The sequence below is a fragment of the Mastigoproctus giganteus genome, chromosome 10 (genome assembly GCF_048544385.1).
Source record: "Mastigoproctus giganteus isolate SK-2022 chromosome 10, ASM4854438v1, whole genome shotgun sequence".
NCBI classification, from domain to species: Eukaryota; Metazoa; Arthropoda; class Arachnida; order Uropygi; family Thelyphonidae; genus Mastigoproctus; species Mastigoproctus giganteus.
Window position 1 is genome coordinate 35,740,586 of NC_143584.1, and position 23,996 is coordinate 35,764,581.

The following is a 23,996-nucleotide window of genomic DNA, read 5'->3' on the forward strand; positions in this document are numbered from 1 at the left end:
CTTTTTTGTTGAGAGAATGATAGACGGAGAGGTTTTCTCAGAGCGCTGATCTTAGCCCAATAGAAGAGCTCTAATGGATTAAAGGACGGCAGGAAGGGCTTTTATAGACGTCATTTGTTCGCTTAAACACTACTCGGGTCAAACCAGGTGTAAATCGTATTCCACGAAGACTAATCGCTATATTACAGCTGAAAGGAAGCCCTGCAGGCTTAAATATCTCTAAACTGTTCTGTTTTTCTCCAAGTGTTCAAATAATTTTTACAATATGTCTTCTATTAGAAGTGATGTTAAGTTTAAAAATTACGCAGTTCCTGCGAGGTATGGACGCCATGCTCGATGGGATTGATATCTGTGGAATGTGGAGGCCAGGGCAATACCTGGAAGTCTTCCTCACGTTCTAAGAACCAGTCTTGAACAACCCGGGCGGTGGGAAATGGCGTATTATCCTGCTGAAAGACTGCACCGCCAGAGGGGGAAAACCGTTGCCATGAAAGTGTGTATCTGGTCAGCAGTGATGCTTAGGTAGGTAGTAGACGTCAGAGTGACCGGCACATGAATGACTGGACCCAGGGTATCCCAGCAGAACATCGCCCAAAGCACGACACCGGCTTGTTTTCGTACCACGGTGCATCCAGGCGCAGGTAAACGACGCACACGTACCCGGCCGTCCACATAGAGAAACAGGAAACGTGATTCATCGGACCAGACGATCTTCTTCCAATCACTCAAGGTTCAGTTTCGACGCTCGCGTGCCCATTGTAAGCGCTGTTGCTGGTGAACCGTGGTTAGCATGGGCACTCAGAAGGCCTGCTGCTACGCAGTCCCATTTTCAGCAGGGTTCGATGTACTGTGTGTTGTGACACGTTGCTCCCGTCACCAGCATTCAAATTACCGGCGAGTTGCGCCACAGTCGCCCTTCTGTTGCCACGTACCATCCGGGAGAGCCTTCGCTCACCTCGAGCATCGATGAGCTGTGGTCGTCCAACACCTCGCCGGCGGTTCGTGGGTTCCCCCTCCTCGGACCACTTTCGGTAAGTACTAACCACGGCTGACCGTGAGCATCCCACCAGCCGTGCCGTTTCGGATATGCTCAGACCCAGTCGTCTGGCCATTACAATTTGGGCTTTGTCAAACTCGCTTGTCCTCTGCCTTTCCCATCTGAAGAATAAGAGTAACACTTGTTAACGGAGTTCCGTATCAGATTTTTTATACTGTCCTAATTCGCGCACGCGCAGTAGTTCACCTGCAGTTGCTTCGATTTGCATAACGACTCACTGGTCATAATGTTTTGGCTCATCGGTGTAGCTAGCCACCTACTTGTAATTTTTTTTATAATTTAAACGAAGAAACTGTCTCAGAATTAAAAATATTCGTCAAGGTATCTTATTGCCAACTAGAAATGCTGTCTGTTTTCGCTCTGAATTCTTCTGTAATGTTTAAAACTTTTTTCTTTAATGCTGAAAATTCTTGTTGTCTAATTACTTTTTTTTTAACTGTAAGGAAACAAAATGAATGTGGCGAATTTGTGATGTCTTGCAATAAAAATGCGTTTAATGTAGATAATATCTTCACGAGAGAAGGAACAATGTGTTGTTCGGTTTATAAAACGTCTCATAAGACTCAGATTACCATTTTCTGCTCTTACCATTAAAGATTCTTAAAGCGAACCTTTAATGGTAAGAGAAGAAAATCTCCATCAGACTTAATTACATTATTTATCTGTGAAAAAAAAATACAATATTAGATAATTCTAAAGACAGAAACCAAGAAGAATAAAAATGGGCCATAGAAGGAAATTAAGAGGGCTGTTCAAAAAGCAGTGGCAGCAACATATCTCTTATATATATAAAAAAGAGGGATGACTACTTCTTGTAATATATTGTTGTTTAGAAACAGATCATTTAGTAGGTCCTGGTCTAACAAATCAATCATAAGGCCTCGTGTCTGGAATGTTCAACATTGGAGTGTTCAACTGTTCTTCCACTCATCGGTGTGGTTAGATATTCACAGCAAATTCAATTGTTAAGGAGAGAGAGTCAATTTCGCAACTCCAATCACTTTTGGACGGTCGTTAACAAAAACATGAGCTGGACCTTATGTGGACCTCCTTTATGTTCATTTGCACACATTTTCGTCAACATTGAATGGACTTCGTAGAGATAAATAGTATCAATGTTTGTTTATGACGTGCAACTCAACTTTATTCAGCAGTCAAATCGATGCAGATAATCTTCGGGTTGCCATAAATTCTTTCTCGAATTGGGTTGTTTTAAATGGTGTTAATATCAATCCCAGAAAGTGCTGATTGGTTAATTTCAGAAAGCTAATTTTTTAGAAATATTGTTTCAACTCGTGATCTCTTGAGTTTTTGAAGCAGAAGATCTGGATGTCGTATTTATTGTGGGATATGACTTTGATAAATATGTCCAGAATACAATTGAACCAAGAAAAAATGGTTTCCTCAAAGACACTGATCCATGAATGTTATAAGAAAATTCAACTGTCTTTTCTAAATGCAATTTCCTGTTTTACCATGAAATCTTTTATCCCAATTATTCTAATTGCAATAATTTCAACTGCCTGGATTTCAACTGCCTTAACCTTTCGTGTGGTACTTTCTTTTATCTACCAGGAGATTGCCTTTCCCATCTATAGATTAAGGTTAGACATATCCACAAGCTTCTTTCAAATAACTATGGAATTTATAAAGAAATGTGACTTTAGCTGTGGACAATAAGCCTTTTTATAAAACTTCCACCATCCATTAAGATAATGTAGATTATCTTAATGGATGGTGGAACCTAAGTAAAGCTGTTATAATATGATACATGTATCCTAGTTATCTCTGATTTGTATCCTTTTCCTCTTACTGGACTGATTTTCTGACAGAACGTCAATATCTTTGAAATATTACTTTGACATGAACATGGATATCTACCGAAAGAGCAAACTTACAAGAAATAAAAAGGCAGCAATTTAGGTCCTTCCGACAAGTTAAATCCTAATTTAAAGTTGCGAAGACAAACTTGTTTTTTGAACACATAAATCTACTGTGGATCATTTAGGCTGCAGTTTTACTGCTGAGGACTTGGTAACCAAAATACTGCCCAACGCCTTGCGGTGGGATCAATGTCCAACCAGTTTAACGATCCCATAAACCCAAGAGGCAATGGCGTTCATACGAGTATTTAAGCCTCGCCTCTCCATGGAAGTATTAAATAATACAGAGATGGAGAGAAGCAGCGTTCGCTCCTTCAAGTCGTATAATTCCCTTTAAAACGCCCAGGTAATAAAATAATACTTTAAACTGTGTAACACGCAAGAGCAATAAAGAAAGTGCATCGTGGAGTTTTATAGTTCGTAGTGCCCTCTTCACTTTCACCATACACTTTATTCCTAAAGTTGTAACGTTATATTTCTTAGTGTCTAACTTCATTTCGGCTTAGTGCTTCTTTTTTTCGATCCATATGAATAAATGGATCGAAGTTGATAGTAATATTATTATAAGATGTTTTGTAAAATCCCTTTTGGAGTTGATCCATGAATATTATCTGTGCGAGGGCTGTGAACAAAGTAGTGCCAACAATAGTTCTTTCCATTATAAGAGAAAAAAATTCATGTATTCGATAACAACTTTAATAAGGGGAGGGGAAGCACCTACTCACTCAATGTGAGAGACTAATCACAGTGTCGACTGAAAAAGTCCTCGACTTTCCGACGAGATTTTAATCCCAAGACATTGTCTTGTTTAAAGTTTCGAAACGTCATACAAATAACAGCTGCAATTTCAAGTTGACCTTCTTTCTCCTGAAATATTTCAACATTTTTATAGTTCCACGTTCTTCACCAAATTCTGAATACCTTTCTCAGTCACAGCACCCTTGTCTAAAAGTAATTGCATTTTCTTTCATTTCAGCCACGATATCGGCCACGAGTTTTAAATCTACAAAGATAAATTACATATTATAATTACATTTTAGCAAGGACGTGGATCTCCTGGAGGGAGTGCAGAGTTGGGCAGCTAGATTGGTGAGGGGAATAAAAGGGTGCTCTTACCAAGAAATGCTTTAGTTCAAAGTGCAGCGTCCGGAGACTAGGCACTTGCGGGGGCATCTGATTTGAGGCGTTTAAGCCTGGAATGGATTAAGTTCAATGTCGATGGAATTCTTCCTCTTTCTCGGACTACACACACGAGGGCATAAATTCAAATTGAGAAGGATGATTGGAGGATAGAAGTGTGGAGGTTTTCCTTCAGCCAGCGGGTGGTTGATCGTTGAAAGAGGCTTCCTTCTGTTGTTGTGGAAGTGGATAGCTTAATAAATTCAAGAAAGACCTAGAAAAATTATTGGAGGAGATGGACATATGTGGAAAGTTTTTTTTTGGCTGATAATCTGTTACTTTCTTGCATAATTTTCCACTAATACTAAAAGGTTCTACGGATAAGTTAAAGATTGGGATTCAAGAGAACCTTGTTCGCAGTTTAATTTCTCTTTTGTAAGTTGCGTTTTTTTTTTAAAGAAATACACATGGGGTGGGTTGTCCAGAGACGAAAAGTAGAGATCATTTATGGATGCCGGCTGTGTAATGCGCATCTTCTGACGTTGGATTTACAACCCGCACTATAGTTCTTATTGAAAGGAGTTGGTAATTAGGCTTGTACCGTGGTTGGGTTATAAGGGTAGGCGGATAAGCTTCCAAGGAGTTTGCATAAATGAGATTCTTCTAATTTCGCAACCTTCAAAAGTCACTGATGTTTTCACAGAAATGTGTTTCTCAAATATGTTTCTGAATCATTTTCTAATGCTGGTTTCAAAAATGACTTCCGTTTGTTTCCATCACGTTGGGGTTCTTAAAAATCAATCTGATTATTAAGAAACTGATTTTTCACAAATTTTTATTAATTTTTGGCATAATATGTGCACTGAAATTATAACAAAATCCTACTTTTATATTTAAATACATGTTGAAACACTTAAAAAGGGCAGTGTGGTAAAGTCCACTAATTAAAGTCCTCTAATTTTAAACACTGATCTACGTGGGTCAAATTTCCTTTCTTGCAAATCCTACTTTATAGTCCCTCTTCAGCATCCAGCAATAGTTAGCCATCATGTTGACATTCTACCTTCCCTAGTACCTTACTCTGTCTTTAATTTCCTGGTGAAACCTCTCACATTGTTGTTCACTTCTTAGATTTTCTGAGTAGTAGTCGATGTGGGAGTATAAAAAATGAACCTTTACAACTCATGTTGCAGCCCAGGTTCTTGAAGTTTGCCAACTTATTTTCAACTATATTCTTGTAGTATGGATCCTTGTTGTTCCCTAAGAAGTTCTCAACAACAGATCTGAAGCTAATCCATGTCTGTTTCTCTTTTCACAAAGTGTTTTTATCAAAACCCAGTTTTATGTGCAAAAGTTAAAGGAGGACAGTTTGGAGTCTATCAGTGGTTAATGAACTATATTCTTTGATCTAGGCAACAAACTTCCCCCTCTTTAGCTAGACCTTGGTATTCCAGTGCAAGGCATTTTTGTGTGGCCAGATTGCTGTCCAAGTAACATATCACTTTAAAGCAGCACAGACCAACCAACCAACCATGTTCTTCATACTTAATATTTATCAATAACCTCAAGTTCTCATATTTCTTTCAAATGCACAGAGTGAACTTTTGGAATTTGTCCACATTTATTTCTATTGTGGAGCAACACACTTTGAGACTTCTCTTTGATGAGTCAAAAAGTCTCCACTGTGTAGGACTGTAAACTAATTCCTAAACGGTTCATTAAGGCATTCATATTATTGCAAAACACATCAAAAGTGAGGGATAGTTCTCGTACTCTGTGTTTGTACCATTAGAAAAACATACCATGTGCTAGGAGATTTTTAGACTTAAGTCAAGGAGTTCTGCAGATTCCTTTGGTAAATTTAAATCCCTTACCAGATATTGAGTTTATACTGCACAAACGGTTGAGGGCTGTATTTAATGTCTCGATGCATAGACTTCAGTTTCACTTTCAGATGCAAGCATCACTTTCATCACTCTTGCTGCTACATTCTCCAATATAAGTGGAGGGAATAGAATCCAAGGTTCTTCATGTTTGACTAGTCTAATGGCAAATTGAATATTAGAATACACAATGCCTTCTTACTCTTTGCATTGTATCTCTGCATTAACTGAGTAAAATTAATAGTCATCACAGTGATTTGTAGGCTCCCACCAAATCATGGGAATTGCAAATGGCATAGCCTTCCACATTCTCAATGCTTCAACAGGGATTCAGCAACTTTGTGGAGTGCATTGTTTATCCTGATCACTGAGTTTCACTCCAATATTTTTTACCACAAATATAAAAAAAGTTCGGATTGTTCAAACGCTTGAAGACGCCTTACTCGGTTTTCAGCACAAGTTTGGCACGATAATCTCAAAACTTAACTAAGTTCACACTGATAAGCACTGCTGGATGGAACTCTCAAGGTCAAGAAACATGAATAAACGAAGTGTTGCCAACATGTGAAGATTTAGTTTACAAACTCCCAGCATCCTAACTTAATACATTCAGTAATAAAACTCCTGAGAGCAAAAAAAACTACATTACAACCCGCCTACAAGGCTATTAGATCATTTAAACTGCTTCGGACCTCATAAAGGTCATCTTAAAGAATTCACTGTCGATAGAAGGAAATTCCAAACTTTTTTTTTTTTCAATGCAGACGATGGTTGGTAGATGGTGGTCGTCTGCCGAGACTGTTATTCTGACGAGAACATTCATGATACGACTGAGTGCAGACTGAGCCTATTTTCCAAAATTAAACAGCTTGACGTCACTTAGATTCCCTAAGGAAGAGGTTTCACTCTTCTATCAGCGACTTTGTTCACTGCACCAAGAAAGCAGGTGACATCGCGTGTGTTTCGACATCTCGCGTTTCCTTAATCGTCAAACGACACTACTCAGTCCACCGCAGATGACACCGCCCTGTTATAGAAGCGACATTCCTACGATTCCGTAGATAACGTTCCGCAAACTTCCTGAACTTTTCTGCTGTAGTTCTGTGTCAATATCGAGAAACATGTAATTGGAATACTTTGGGAGGAGTCAGAAACGCAGGGAGATATGGGCAACGGCAGAAATTCTAGTAGCTCGGATAAAGAAAGGGAACGCTGGGTGGAAACAGATGGGAAAAAACAAAAAAATCTTCTAGAGATTGGTGAATAGTTATTGATAGTATGTAAGAGAAAAATTGCAGTTTTAAGCAGAAAAAATAGAAGAAAACAAATCCTAAACACTATTTCAATAGAGTTATTCAAAAAGGAGTGACAACCCGGCTGCAGTAAAAAAACTCAAATGTAATCTGTCAATCAGATACATTAAGGGAATGTATCGGTAAAATACTTTGCAGCAGCCACGTTGCCACTACTTTTTCAACAGCCCCATAGTCGCGGATAGACAGCAATTAGAAAATTCAGACTCCTAGATTTAAAATTGAAGTTTATTAGAGTTACAAACATTAAAAAAAAACAGTCTTTTAAAATTAAAGTGAGCGAAAAGCATTTTCCGTTTCCACAAGACTGGTCTAAAGATCCAGCATATTTATTCACATTTCAGAAGAAAGAAACTCGGGAATGGGAATGTGCATCGCAGATGGTGTTCCTCCAGACTGACAAGAGGATAATTTCTCTCTACATCTGCAAAACATGCTGCTCCCCCGGCGAATTAACGTAATTTCTTAAGCGAGGGCTTCGCTCCTCTTTGTTTTGACAAGGGTTACATGTCACGCTCACAGCATAAGGCAATTTTGCAGCTGCAGAAGCTAACTAGTTGAACGAATACGTCAGAGCCCTTCACATTTCGCTACACTTACATCGCACTGCCGTGTTTGCTCTCTGAATTATGAGCAACACAGTAACGTGTTCATTATTAACAGAACTCAGAGACACTCTATTCAACTAATTTTCTCCTCTAAAAAAGAAAGGTGAGCAGGGGAAAAAAAGACTCGGATGGCATGAATTAGAGATAAAGGATGGAGCGGACAAAACCCAGAAACTGCAGACGCATTTCTGATGCGGACATGATCTCAGTATGTGCATGGTGGAGAAACAGAGCTTGTCTAGTTGCTCTATAGAAAACAGTTGAGGCAGAAATCTATTCTTATTTTTGAATAGCGCAGTTTCTTGAACTTGAATAACAAACATCTTTCTTTAGAGAAAGGAAGAAAGTAACGTTCTTAGAGACAAAAACTGTAATTTACTATCTTTGTATTATTAATTCTTTATTTAAAAGAATTAGTGCACATAATGAAAGATAATATCAATGCACATATAAGAAGGGCTTCAAAAAAGATGGGTACTCGCTCAGCAGTAGTTGTTAGAAGATTGAAACAACCACCATGTATCACATTTTTCAACATAGTCACCAGACAAAATGACACTTTCAATACACTTTCGGAGGCTAGCTTCTAGATCTGAGCAGACTTCAGATCCTTCTGGTAAAGGATCTGAAGTCTTGGAACCCATCTAGCAGACACATTACTCATATGCAACTGTTGATATATGATGTTCTCTAGAGATTCAACACTAATTTGGATCTCTGCAGTTAGTTCTTTGACGCTAATACTGCAATCTCTTTTACAGCAGTTTCTGTGCGTTCTGGAATTTCTTCCTCATGCGCCAAGGTTCCTCCACATTTGAATTGTTTATACCAATGTGCAACATCACTGTAACCTGATCATTCTTCTCCATAAATAGTGACCGTTTCGGGTGTTTTCCCTTGCAGAAAGAGGAATTAAATCACTGATCTGTATTCTATTTATCCATTGTGACTTTCTAGTTGTCCTTGATAACGATGGTTGTTTTTTTAGCAAACAATCATTCCATTTTTCGTTATATAAGTCGTTCTGTCTAGCATCAAATGAATTCTACCTAATGGAAAAACGTTTTATTTTTAAATTTTAAGAATGTCTTTCGCATGGTCCACAATGTACATCCATCAAATACTGCCAGTTGCGTATTTGAATACTTCGCAACTTGCTCAAGGGTAGGTGAATTTAATTTGGGACATTCTGTATTTAGAATTAAGAAAATGCTGAGAAGAAAAGCGTCAAGGAAGGAATGTGTGCCTGTTTTGCAATAATTTTATTCGGTTTGAGATTGTTTAAGGAAGGTCCGAGAGGTTTGAAGATCTTCATCAAAACGTGGCCATTTTCAATAAAACAATTTTTATATTCGTTGATGAGATAGAAAGAGTGAAAGAGAAAATATGCAAAGATCTTTCTGTATTTCGAAATAAATTTTATTTCGAGACAGGGAAATGTATGTTAAGGGATACAAAGCGTAATTTGGAGCTATTTACCATCCATCTACTGAAGACGTGCAAATAAGAATACTTTCCTCATTTTAATAGCCAATCAGTATGCCGACTCTTCCTTCAGCTCTGGAAAGGCTTTTCCGCTGCATTTAAGCGTCTCAAGGCAGTAGTGAATGCTAAGTTATCAGTCCATCGGGGAAGCAGAGCTTATCACGCGCCGACAAAGGCTGCTATTAAAAGATTACATGAAAGGACCAGAAGAACGAATTAGAGAGAATCTCTAGTGGCGATAGGCGAAGAACACTGGATTAATGGAGCACAGAGGAATGGCCAGTATTGAACAGAATATTCAGTTATGAGCCAAATGAAGAACCAGTAGATGGAACATTTGCAGAGATTGTCGACCAGTTGTAAATCTCCCAATGTGTGGTCACAGACATTGAGAACTATCACGTGGATTGCTTCATTAAAAAGAATTTCTCCCATTTTCTAGCTACCGAAAAATGTCCACTCCCCCATAGGTATTCAAAATAAACGACAGAAAGGTGAAAAAATGAATGATTCCATTTCTACACGAAAGCTTGATTGCGATTTATTTCCTATTGACTTAATTAAACGTTTATTTGATGTTTTGTTTGGGATCATGGAAACAACTGTCTCTGTGGGCGAATAAGTTATCTTTCCTTTTGGGTTTTAAATGCGGCTATCAAGCTGATTGGTATCAGCCATCAGGGAAATTAAAATGTTCATGTTTCGTTGCTGCTGCACGGAGTTTAATGGAAGGATAGATGAAGATGCCAATAGATTCAGATAAAGATAGAAGCAATCCGTAATAATAAAAGGGAAAGTCAAATTAAAAAATGGAAAAAAAAAAAAACAGGCCGAAGAATTAAAAATAAAGACATCTTAGAAGTGAAAGAGGACATAAAGGAGAAAACAAATTAGCGAGTAATTTTGGAGTGGCGTTGAGATAATTTGTTTGGTCTCTTTAAAAGTGAAAAAAAATCTTTTTTTTTCCCTTTTGTATCCGACGTAATTGACGATTGAGTGTCAGTTAGGTCAGGTATGACTGAAGAGAGCTTGGGAGATCGTACAGACATTAAGCGTGGGGCTAATTTGTCACTACGACTTTCTTCATTACATTCTCGATTGACCAATTAATTTTTTAACCATGGAAGTATTCTGAAGCGCTCCTATTTTCGGTGTTTCCTGAAATTTATTTGCCACTAAAATCTCCTTCGAACGTGTCCTGTCTTAGTAGTAGTTAACCCACCGCAATAAAAACACGAGCGTGCCTTTGTGGAAGAAAGTAGCTGTGAAAATTATGGACTTAATTAGTCCATTAATCTTCTCGATAAAAACTAAGGTAATTATCAAAGGTTTTTTTAGGGCCCACAGCTGAAAACGATAGAAGACATGTTACCAACTTCAGTGAAAAATTTACCCTTTTTTTTTAAATTACAAAGATAAGGATTAGAATGTAGTTCGCGTGCACAGATTTTGGAACTTATTCTTTGGAATGCCAGTATGGTGACAATTGATACGTAGCAATTGTGTCAAACTGCCCTTGGCTATTTCCTTAATGTCGGGAGGCTGTTGTATCCATGGTTACCGTTTGGGGGTTACGAAAAGTATCAGCGACAACTCGTTCATGTGTGCTCAGATGCAGTTTGCAACAGCCAGCGTAATTTAAAACAAAAGTTAGCTCGCGAAACAAGGAATGATAAACGAACCAGTTTTCCAACTTGATTTTCTTATTTTCTGTCTGTCACGAGAGTGATTCGCTACTGGAATATTTTTCGCTGAAGTTGTCTGGCTCTTGTATTTCTTTAGTTAAATCCGCGCACGTATTTTCCGGTCGTGGTTTCTTTTTGATTTTTTTTTCTCCGCTTTGAAATCTCTATTGACACTCAAGGTTACTTTTTTAAAAATTGCTTCGAAGGGAAAACTTCAAGTCGTGCATGGAATGTATTTCCCATGAAAGCTAGTATCTCAGAGCCAAAATGCAGAAATATCTAGAAGAAAAGAGAAACTAAAATGGAAAAGAGGAAACGGTCAACACGGACTGTGGACCAACGGAAAAGTCAAGATGAAGCAGGATGAGAACACACGCAGAGCGAGCAGAAACGAAAGTGAAATTAATGGAGTGGAAGGAGAAGAAATGGACATAGAACAGAACTATTCAGTTACAACTTCACCAAACTGTACTTTTTTTAAAGGAATCTCATCTATCTGTTTTTCGAACTACTAATTATCTGATTCACCATAATTACTCATCCCTTGATTTCTGTTCAATTTTAAAACTACTGCACAATTACCACCACTCTACTGCACAAATAAATTCAGAGGCCAAAAGGAGGAAATACTTAGTCTCCTGCATTGGTGCAGTCTTCCTCCCTTCCTGCAATTGTCTCAGATTTTTGAAAATCTTTCGTCTCCTTCCCTTTATCTCAACTTCTTTTGGTCTAACTTTCTTAAAAGTGAAATAATTTTCCTTGGTTGACTCTAACGCTTTTAATTCCAGCTGGTTCCCTTTCCAATTATATTGATAAAACTGGCTATTATTTAATGACCATTCCCAAATTATGTCTACTTGAATACTGTACAAACCTATCTGCATACACCAGACCGTCCATCTTAAGTCTTCATTCTTGATAGTACAGTGGCTTGAATCGCTTTGGATAATTAAAGTTCTTGAAGACCTCTTCAGTCAGGGGCTACAGTTCAATTTCAGACGGAGGAAATGTTTTTTTTTTCCACAGTTATGGTGGATTTAAGTTCGCACATTGTGTAGACTTCATACACGATAAGAAATCACAACTAGTACCTTATAAATGAATATGACAATTTATATTCCAGTTTTTGGTTGTAACACTGTTTTAAATCTCCTAATCTTAATATTTCCTTACAGTGCATCACTAAACTTTCACTCCTACCATTTTCTGGTAGGAGTGAGTGAAATTCTGTATTTCTTTTCCACCCTAACTTTTTTGATATTTGGATTTCCAGAATTAGACTTCATCTCTTTGGGACACAAATCTTACCATTAACTACTGTAAAAATTCTTCAGATTCCTATTCTATTGCGGTCAAACTCTTGATAATTCTAAGCAAGTTATTTAATAAATCCAAAGATGTTCAATCTTTGGATTTATTAAAGAGTACCTGTCAGTACGCTTGCTTTTTATCATCTTGTAGTCCTAGAGAAACAAATACCGACTTAACCATACCGTACCAACTCAACTTATTAAGAATTAATTAGTTGTATTAAATTAAATTAAATTAATAATTAAGAATTAATAATTAAGAATAAGTATAAATTAAGAATTAATAAAAATTAATAACTGTATTAAGAATTTGCAGATAAAGGGACCATTAGGTGGCAGTGATCACATTGTACTGATGTGCGATTTACTTAAAGATTTAATTACCATCAGGGGTAAAGGAAAGGGTTTTTGCTTCCGTAAAGGCGAGTACAGTGGTCTCCGACAGTTTTTAAGTTCTATACAGTGGGATCAACTGACGATGTTACCAACAGTAAATTCTAAGTGGGAAGCATTCAAGGAATTAATCGTGGATGCTACTAAAAGATTCATACCTATTAAGAAATATTGTTCAAGGTTTAGGCCTAAATGGTTATCTAATGAACTAATGAGACTCGTAATAGAGAAGAAAAATGCATGGGATGCATATAAATTATCAAGTGACTCAGAAGCCTATGGCAGATATAAGCTAGTCTGTAATCAGGTCATAAAGAAGGTTAGGCAGGCGAAGGCGGATTACGAGAAATCCTTGGCAAAAGATGCTAAGAAAAACAGCAAGGATTTCTTTACTTATATAAACTCTAAAAGGAAGGGGATGAATATGATTGGTCCACTTGACATCGATGGTTCGACTGTTGATGATCCTGCTCAGATAGCAAACAAACTGAATGAGTATTTTGCATCTACATTCACACATGAGGAATTATTAAGGTTTGAAAATGGCAGAAGGTTATCAAATGGTAGCAGGGTGCTTAATGATTTTGTAATAACTGAAGAGCAAAGTGGAGGAGAAATTGTTGAAGTTAAACATAAGAAAAGCAAAGTGGAGGAGAAATTGTTGAAGTTAAACATAAGAAAAGCAAAGTGGAGGAGAAATTGTTGAAGTTAAACATAAGAAAAGCACCTGGGGTGGATGGGATCTATCCAGTTATATTAAAGGAGGCGGCAAAGCAACTAAGCAAACCCTTAGCCATAATTATGAGAGCATCCTTGGACTCAGGGGAGGTTCCCACGGACTGGAGATGTGCAAATGTATCCCCAATTCACAAAGGGGGATCGAAGGGTGACACGAGTAATTACAGACCAGTTAGTTTAACTTCTGTTCCCGGTAAAATAATGGAGTCACTGGTTAAAGATGCATTGCAGGATCATCTAGACAAGACTGCAGCAATAATTCAGACACAGCATGGGTTTGTTAAGGGAAAGTCTTGTCTGACATATTTGATAGGATATTATGATGTGGTTTCAAAGAAACTGGATGCAAAAAATAATTTTTATATCATATATTTGGATTTCAGGAAAGCTTTTGACACTGTTGCGCATGGAAGACTATTGTACAAATTGGAGCAGAATGGTATTAAGGGTAAGTTGCTACAATGGATAAAAGGATAGGTGAGTGGGAGAAGACAAGAGGTTGGTAATCAATGGGTGCTGCTCTTCTTGGACTAATGTTATTAGTGGAGTCCCACAGGGTTCGGTGTTAGGTCCACTGTTGTTTTGTATATTTATCAATGATATTGATGAAGGTATATCAGGCTTAATGTCGAAGTTTGCAGATGATACAAAGGTTGGCAGGGTTGTTAATGACAGTAATGGCAGTGTGCTACTGCAACAGGATCTAGATAATTTGGGCAGATGGGCTAAGAAGTGGCAACTGAAGTTTAACCTTGACAAATGCAAAGTACTGCATATGGGTAGAAGTAACCCCAGAGAAACGTACCAACTGTGTGGTACTACACTTAAGGTGGTAGAAAATAAAAAAGACCTGGCAGTAATTGTGCAGTCAGATATGAAGTTTTCTGAGCAATGCAGACAGGCTGCCAGGGCAGGTCATGGGGTTTTGTCAATGATATATAGGAATTTTGCTAGCAGGGAGAAGGAGGTGATTGTCCCTCTGTATAAGGCAATGGTCAGGCCACGCCTTGAGTACTGCGTACAGGTCTGGAGGCCTCATTTTAGGAAGGATGTAGATTTACTTGAGCGTGTACAGAGAAGGGCAACGAGATTGGTGAGGGGAATGAAGGGATCCTCTTACCAAGAGAGGCTTAAGTTCTGCAAATTGCAGTGGCTGGAGACTAGGCACCTGCGCGGTGATCTGATTGAGGTGTATAAGGCCTTGAATGGGTTGAGCACGCTGAATTCTGATGGGATTCTTCCACTTGTTCAGATTGCGAACCTAAGGGGGCATAAATTCAAATTAAGAAAAGACAGATGTAGAATGAAATTTGCCTTTAGCCAGCGGGTGGTTAATTGCTGGAACAAACTTCCATCTGTCGTTGTGGAAGTTGATAGGTTGAATAAATTTAAGGAGGAACTGGACAGGCATTTGGAGGGAATGGTGTGATTTTTTTTTTTTTTCTTTTTTTTTTTTTTTTTTGGCTGATGCTGCATAAGCTCATACACTTGCTTTCTTGCATCACATGCCACTACTGCTACTACTTAACCTTCCATACCGAGTCAACTTTGTTTTTTATTTGATTCCGGAGCAGGTGTCATGTTCCTGATTAATCTCTCAACTTTGCATCACATTTTTTTAGAAACCACTTCACTGGCAGGCCCTCATTAAGTTGATGAGATTACATGACAAAACATCCGATTCATAGCATCATTACAAACTTTCTTAAGAACAAACCCCCTTGTATAATGACCTCCTCCATAAATAATCTTATTGTTAAATATTTCAAAGATATAACATTTTTCAAACAAATACTTCAGAGCAAAAATTCACTTTTTCTGATGGTGTATCCTAACTGTAAATGCTGGCTAAAAGAAACTGGTACAACTCCACTTCCTTGTGATACTGCAATTAAATTAAACGTATCAAACGGAAATACTCGTATATTCTGTTAAAGTGACGTATTGTTTAAGTCTTTTGCCACAGGTATACTGCAATCTTGTAAGCAGAATCGTGTTTACTTGTGCCTCCAGGAAAACGGTTCTCTTCGATTTCACAAATCCAGAAAATGATGGGATGAAAATCCTTACAAAGTTACTTGTAAATTCAAAGTTTGCACCAATTACATTGGGCTAATCGTGGGAAACTTTACCGCTTAATCCGCATGAGTCGATTTAATGAAGAAAGAATAAGATTATTGAACAATTTGATTTCTTTGCCTGTTTATTACCACTTTGAGTAACTATTTCTGACCTATCAGTATAAAAATTGTATTATTGATGCGGAATATTTTTTCGGAATATAAAGGGGAGATTGTGACGTAGAGGAGATTGTAGGAGACCTGAGTAAATTACAAATAGGCATGGTACGCTGTGAGTGCAAATGGAAACGTCTTATGGGCAATGTTTGAAGGGATACGAGTATTTGCTCGTATAGTAAGGTACTCGAAAAGCGCCATAGGTCCTCTCATTCGCATATGACATCCAAAAAAGTGACTGACTGAAAAGTTGAGCAAATACTGAGTTGAGACTTATGATGTATGCAAGCAGCAATACTGAGTTTCACCTAAAACGTATTGTCGTATATGGGAAACGCGTGAAGAGCAGGAAACATGTTTCTATGCAGTTTACTGTTCTAATCCCAACGCGCTCATTTGTGTGGTGTCCTAGGGCTGGAAAGGCCACGTTTTTCCATTTATGAAGACATTTGTCGCTGTGACAAACTTATCTGAGAGGACAGGTATGTTGAATTTCAATTTTACACGCAGCTTTTCGTACTTGAAGCACATGGTAAAATATTCCTCGAAAGAGAACATGCAAGTTCAAAGGTATTTCATGAAATAATCCATGCCACGTTTAGATACAGGAAGATGTCATCACGATGGGTGCCAAAACAATTGACTGAGCAACATAAATTATGCGCATAAAAACTATGCAAAACTCTTTAGAATATCTTATCTGGTACGATATAACCAAAGGGGCGTCCACGAACATAATCATTCCCATCGATGAAAACATGGTCCATTGTGTCAATCCAGGGTCAAAAGTGGGGTACATGATATGGAAGCATACCATCAACCAAAAATATTATACACAGTCCCATCTGCGGAGAAAAAAATACGCAAAATAATCTTTTGGGTTGCTTAAGGCCTCTTATTCGTGAACCTTCTCCCAAAGGACGAGACCGTAATGAAGAACATTAAATAAACTTTCGGAAAAAGTTCGTCGAAAGAGACACCAGGAAAGATTTGATATGGTGTTATCATGCTCCACAAAATAAAATTCCGCACACGGCTTCGTTGTCCAATAATGGGTTGGACAACCAAGTCATCAAAGATATTTTCAGATTGCATGCATGATAAGGCCATTTAGCTACATTGATTCTCGTCTTTAGTTTTCAAAATTTGGAAGGAAATCGGGCAGTTTGTGACTGCCAACCACAGACCTTGCTTCTCATCTAATTGGAAATAAACATGTTCATATATTTGAAATTGGTTTCATCTAAATGAGATTGTCGGTACATCTTTTTTTAATATACAGAGTGCTACAATTAATAGGCATCGAGGGGTGTGTGTGCGCGCGTGTATATATATATATATATATATATATATATATAGGATATTTGTCATCTGGATGTTTTTGTCATTTTTTGAGATTGATGTTAAAATTTCGCTAAGTACATAAATTGTTCACCTAAATATGAAATTTAATTAAAATGATTTGCTGCAGTTATAAAAGCAACTCAATTAGTTTCTCATGAGGTTAGGAGCCTTGATACCAGCAGGTATTGCGATAGTGCAGCATGAAAATGACGACAGTGCATGAGAAAGGAATGTTCGTGATGTGGCTGTGGGATACCAAATCTCCAGTGACTGTAAAAACACGTTTCAACCCAAATTCCATAAAGATCCACTTAAAGAACAATCAATGAGGCGATGATTGAAACAGTAACAAGAAACCAGCTGTGTATGCTGCACCAGAAAGGAGCAAGTAGGCCTAGTGTATCTCCAGATAAAGTTTCGGAAATTCAGGAGATGTTTACCTGAATTCCTCAAAATCTGTCTGTAACTGCAAATACCGTGATCAACATTGTAAATGGTGATTAGTAAGAGATTAAACTTTATGCTTACAAAGAACAAATCGTCCAGAAAATTTAAGCCTCTCGACAAACCACAATGAAAGGAACTCTGTTGTTCGTATTCTCAACCGAAGACGATGATGTGCACTTTCTGTAAAATATCGTTTTCAGTGATGAAGCGCGAGATTCCACCTGTCTGGTAAAGTTAACAGATCCAATTGTCGCATATTGGGGATCCTAAAATCCTCGCTTAGTTCATGAACACGAGCGTGATAGTCCCAAGGTAAACGTCCTTCAACTACACGATTGGGCCATTTTTCTTCATGAAAAGAAGTGTGAACTCCGCAAATTGCCTAGATATGCTCGAATTGTATTCCGGACCTCAGCTGGAAAATATGCTGCCACACGCGTTCTCTCAGCATGATGAGGTACCACCACACTGGGGCTTACATGTGCGCGATTTCCCTCAATAAAGAATTTCGGGGAACGAGGACGCCCATTCCACGGCCTTCTCGTTCCTCGGATATCACACCTGTGGCCTTCTTTTTATGGGGATGCGTAAAGGCCAAGTCGTATTCAAAAAAGTTTAAGTTACAGAGTTAAAAGACCGGATTGGACAGGAACTAACTTCAATTTCTCAAGAGATATTGCAAAATACTTGGAATATGAAATCGGCTATCGCCTTGACATTCTACGTACTACCAAAGGTGCCCACGTGGAGCTATACCGAAGCGCAAACCGATACTATTTGAAGAAAAGAAAAAAAAAGGACATTACATAATACAGCTATTTTTTTTCCTTCAAATAAAGTCTGTTCACTTTCAGAAGTATACTGAATGGACAGGATTCATGGGGTTCCTGGGCAACGCGACGCAGTCACCCCTCTCGCTAGTGGATGAACCCACCGCTTGGCAGGTATATAGGTACACTGCATTCACGTAGACGGTAATTCGTTGTCAGTATGGATAAACGTCGTATCAACTGGCTTTGAAAAAGGTGATAGTGGGTGCCCGACGCCATGAGTCACTATCGCGGAGGTGGTAGAGAAATTGCACTGTCCCCGTTCGACAGTATTAAGGGTGCATTGGGAATACGCCATTTGTGGGCAGAGAATGGTGGTGGATGAACGTGGCTGTCAACGTCTGTCTTGCATTGTTTCAGCCAACCAGAGAGAGAAGCAGTGGCACAAATTGCCGCCGACTTCAACGAGGGATGTGCCAGAAACTTCTCCAACAAGACCATCAGGTGATCATTAGCGGCAATAGGTTATGTGAGCCGCCGACAATTCCCTACCAGAACAAAGCACTCTACGCCTCAACTGGGCGAAAGAACTTTGGCACCGGACCTTGGATGATTGGAGACCGAGGTCGCCTGTCCGATGAGTCCCGTTTCCAGTTATTTAGAGCGGACAGGAGGGTGTTTATCTGGTGGAAACCGCACGAAGCTATGCATCCATCATGTCAACAAGGAACTGTTCAGGCAGGTGGACGGCCGGTAATGGTCTGCGGCGTGTTCAGCACGCGTTGGGACCTCTAGTACGTATAGATTCATCTCTGGACCGTTCCTTGCAGAAAATCTGCATCCCTTCATGCACCGTGCACCCACAGTGCAATGGACTCTTTCATCAGGTCAATGTACCTTCCCACCGAGCCATGGTAACTAGAACATGGTTCTAAGAGCATTTCTCAGATTTTGCCACCATAAAATGGCCTCCCCATTCACCAGATATGAACCCTGTGGAGCATCTTTGGGATGCTGTGGAAAGGTTCGTTCGAGCTTTGGATCCTCCACCCAGGAATACGACGGAATTATGGACAGCGGTGCAGCAAGCATGAATGGAAATACCTGTGGAACGCTTTCATCAAAAATGGACTCAATGCCTTGCCCTGTGACTGCCCTTATCCGGGCGAAAGGCTAAACGGAGGAGAGGAAACAACTTTCCCATTCAGAAAAGGTTGAAGCAAATTTTAAACGTGTTAATCATAACAGCGAACAAAATGGTAATGCTGCTTAGTCCAGTTTTCAAAATGAAATTCAAAATTTCAGCCCAAACGTAACAAAATAGGTCTAAGCATTACCAATCCTATAAAGTAAGCGAGACAGAGCCCAACACTTTTTTAATTAAAATATTCTGTACGAGTTACGTCTAATATAGATCAAGGATTCGAGAGATACCCTTGGACAGTAGTTTAGTGCTAATAGTTTGTATCCGTCTTTGTAAATGTAACGATTATCTTCTAATTATTGGTTAAACATTCATCTTGATTTCCTCAGCGAATCCTCAGTTTTTGTAACAGTGCCATTTTGTTTCGTTTCAACTCCTGACTGCAATGAGAGTATCGTAGTTTGCATGGTTCCTTCAGACAGCCAATAAATGTTTTGATAAATAGTAACCAGAAACAGTAATGGGACGTTACACTGCATAGCTGGAGAAATGCATCTGGAAAGAGGTTTTGCAGAGAAACAGTCAAGTCTACATTTGGTTTCCTGCATTCAACTATAAATTGGAAAGAGAAATGTTTTTGTTTCGATCACTTATATATAAATTAAATTGTATTAATTGACAAGGGAATCGATTCAGATTCGAAATTGATAATTTATTCAGATAAGGAAAGAGGATTTATACGATGTGGTGTGGATCTTTCTTAAGATTCTGAAGCATATTTATTTCTGAAACTTTCAAATTCTTTTGAGAGTTGTATGTACACAACACTTGTGAATGCAGTTCACCGGAGAATATCATCTCTAATTAAGCGTGAAGGGCTTATTGTCTGTTATTCAGAGCTGTCTTCAACGGCTCTGAATGTATAGCGCTGATTACCAGCCCGATACAAAAGCTCTCGACTGGCTGTCCAAAGGAGAACTTGTTCTCTTGACAACTCAAGCTACGCCACTGTGTTACTAATTCGCCTGCTGTGTCAAGGAGTGACATCAGCACGACCCTTCAGCAATAAAGAAAATCAGATCAATTGAAGTTGGATCGCAACCAAACAGGGACAAAACTCTCGCTTAAATCACAAAGCACGGTTATCTGAAAATGTGCAGTTGAACGTGATGGCTAGAAAGATTATACTTTTATGTAGAGGGTGGAACTTAACGTGTGGGTGGGTTACAATACTCGTAATACGAAGTAGAATCGGAATAATTGGGTAATTGAGTCCAACAGCGAAGGACGATGTTACGTGTACACTCAATTACATTTGGTCCTTAGTCACAGGAGTTCGTAGGGGCTCATTTCATGGCCTTTGACCTTTATTTATATGAAGGGTATTTCTTACTTTCCAGTATTGTAGAGGTCACTTATATTAATAAAGAAGAGTAATATTGTTGGAAATAGATTCGATCAGTTAATTTTTTATGTAATGGCATGAGACAAGATATTTGAAGGATATTTTCTGGATGGTTAGCCATCCGACAGCAAGATGAATATTGCGTGACAAAACACACATTCCTTATAACAGATGATGGAAATTTACCGCAGAGGTGGTGTCATCGGGGCCCTAAATTAGATAACCACTTAGGTGCTCTATATTAATGATATTATTAAAGATTCATAATATTAAATGATAGTATTCATCGAATATTCCAAATGTTCTGTATGATTTGATCGATATCCATTTAAAGTTCAAGGATGGGTTAACAAATTCGTTTTAGGTTGGACTGCTCTGGTATATAGCATAAACTCAGCGCTACTAGTGATGAATTTTCATGTCGTTGTAATACTTAGAGGTCACTCTATTCTGCTTCCTTATTTTGCATTGGATGTTTCTATGTGCCCCTGTAAATGTTGCATTCACGCATAGATGTTGTGCAATGCGGTGAACTGCTTAAAGGAGGAACATTGCGTTCTAGTGAAGTCTGTTTATTAAAGATTTTAAGAGAAGTACCAATTTAAATATTTAATATTTTCTAAATAAGCATTCTTCACAAGAATACTTAGTTGAAAAACATATTTTTTTCTAAATAAGTATATTTTTTCAAGAAGTTATATTTTTTCAGAAATAAAGAAACTTTCACAGAAGAAATTGCTCATTATAACTATCAATATCTATTTTATTAACGCTATTGATATCAACGTGATATTTCGATTTCATATTTTCAATAAGAAACCTTTCTCATTACAGCATTTCGTTTTAAAAATTCTAGGCAAGAATACATCAATATTTAGGAATAATTTGATAGAAGAAAAAACTCAATGATGTAGTGATTAGCATTCTAATGCTCCGATAAAAACTTCAAAAACAAAATCACGAAAACAACCAAAACAAACCATTAGGAGGTGCAGCACTAGAAATCAATACCGCGCCTACTCAGCAAATCCTGTGCATTTTTCCAAACGCTCTGTTGCAACGTGCGATTGACAATGCCAATTACAGAGAAGCCCTGCAACAAGGATTATTTAAAATAAACAGACAGTGCGCATAGCCAAGTGCATCCCTATCTGTGCTCTTTAGCCACAAACTCATTTTATCCCAACAAAATTCTCCCATTTATATTTATATTTCATCTGCATTTTGGTGTCTTTTAAAATTAAATGCATTTTCCATATAAACAGCATTCCAACGTAATTTAATTATTATCTAAATAGGAAGGAAACTGAATTTATAATTCAATTTCTTTTACACTTTCTGTATATTCGCTAATTCCAGGCTCTGTTTGCACGTTTTATCTTCTTAGACAGGTTTAGTAATTGAATCCGTTTTCTTAGTTTGAGAATTACAATACGTCAATGTACTAAGCTGTTAGTGTGCGTGGATACTGGATGAGTTATTGCTGCAATAAACAGGCAGAAGTATTCAAGAAAGATTTCTTTCTCATTTATCACGCTACCTGTTTAGTCCTGGCAATAAATCCAGCTTTTACGTGCATCTAAACCAGCATCTTTATGCAACGGCTGGGCCTTGTAACTGCTTATCGAATAACCACAGGGAATTAAGCGTATAAAACCTGGAATTACTTGAATCTTCCTCATCCAGAGCCTTTCTAAATTCATTAGCCGAACTGCAAGTTCCAGTAATTCAAATTCCATGGGTACCTTCAAGAGCAGTTTTGATTTTCATGGTCCTCTAGATATCAGATGAATAAATTTATTAGTTTCAGGTTTTCTTGGAAAACTTATGTTAAATTCCTCGCTCTTTTCTTTATTTCAACAACCACTTGAGAATAAAACTAGCAAGACAATTTTCTATTGCAACAGAATGGAATCTTAGATTTAGATTCAAGAATAACCCTGAGGTCTACGTAATTTGCGCAATGCCCATAGACGTGGGGAAAAACAAATTACAAAAATTGAAAAATTGCCACTTTTTCTGAAATAAACCAACATATGCATCATCAAGTCCCTGCTTTTGCTTACATAAGAAATGAAATAGAAAAGTGATGGAAAGATTTTTTCTTCAATCTCAGCATTCAGAAATACTTTCATTGAATTGAAAAAGATGATGCTTTCTTTCTAATTTACCTTATTCGAAATCCCTCGTTCAATGTACTGATTGAACGAGGATTTTGAATGCAAAATTCTGTTTCATCTATAAGTGATATATAAATAAATATAGAAAATATTTAAAGCAAGGAAAATAGCGCAAAATCTACAATAAGATTATAAATAATTAAAAGAAAGACATAAGTTATAATTTTAGAATTTCTTCAGCAAAAAAGCCATTTTTATTGGAATTCAAGTTAGCCCAGTTTTGTTGCTTATCTCAGGAGACGATAAAAATTAATTTGAGTTAATACTCCCAGAAATAGTCCCTGACATTGCTTAAATATTTATTTATTTTTTAAATTCGTTAAAATTCATTAAGAAATTCAATGTGCTAAATTCTTTACGCAAGTCATCGGACGTTGCTTAAGATTTTAGGTTCGTTACAGATCCTCTAAGAGATGTGAATATCTTAGAGGAACGGAGTACAAGATTTGCAGCGTAATTCACTTATTAGCTACACGAGACAAATTTCCCAGGTATATTAGGGCCATCTCACCTGTTTCCTCTACACAAGCGTTCCCGAGCAGTTTCCATATAGAGATACGGCATTCTGGAGTTGCACGCAGGAAAACGATGAACGCTCTTTCACAAAGACAGTAATGGAATTTTGGCGCGAGGCTGAGAGACAGCAATGAAGGGATTTAATATCGCATTAACTGGATGCTTCTCCATTGAAATTCGGGGATGCTACATCAGCTGGCTGATTCCTCGTGGTGCCTTGCTGCTTGCCAAGTACACAGGTTACAAAGTGGCCAGTGAGAAGCGAGTATCACGTGATAATGGAAGAGAGCGACATCTGCTGTTGAAAATGTTAGAATTCCGGGTAGAAACATTTTTCGCAGAAAAATCCGCGTGAGTTAATAAAGAGATTTAAATAAAAATATTTAAAAATGACTTCCACTTTATAGTGATTTAAATTAATGCACTTACAAGTACCGTGATTAAGTGGAAGTTAATATAACTTAATTGTAATATGTGAC

The 23,996-nt window shown here is 38.0% G+C and overlaps 1 protein-coding gene across 1 annotated transcript in view; it reads right to left on the minus strand.

Annotated features, from left to right (window-relative positions):
• LOC150078972 (uncharacterized) overlaps positions 1-23,749 on the minus strand; it is a 43,463-nt gene extending 19,714 nt beyond the window's left edge. The window contains exon 1 of the mRNA XM_090383418.1: positions 23,513-23,749. Coding sequence (XP_090239544.1) covers positions 23,513-23,565 — 53 coding nt within the window. The 5' untranslated portion in view covers positions 23,566-23,749. The remainder of the gene's footprint in view (positions 1-23,512) is intronic.
• Positions 23,750-23,996: the final 247 nt, after the last annotated feature.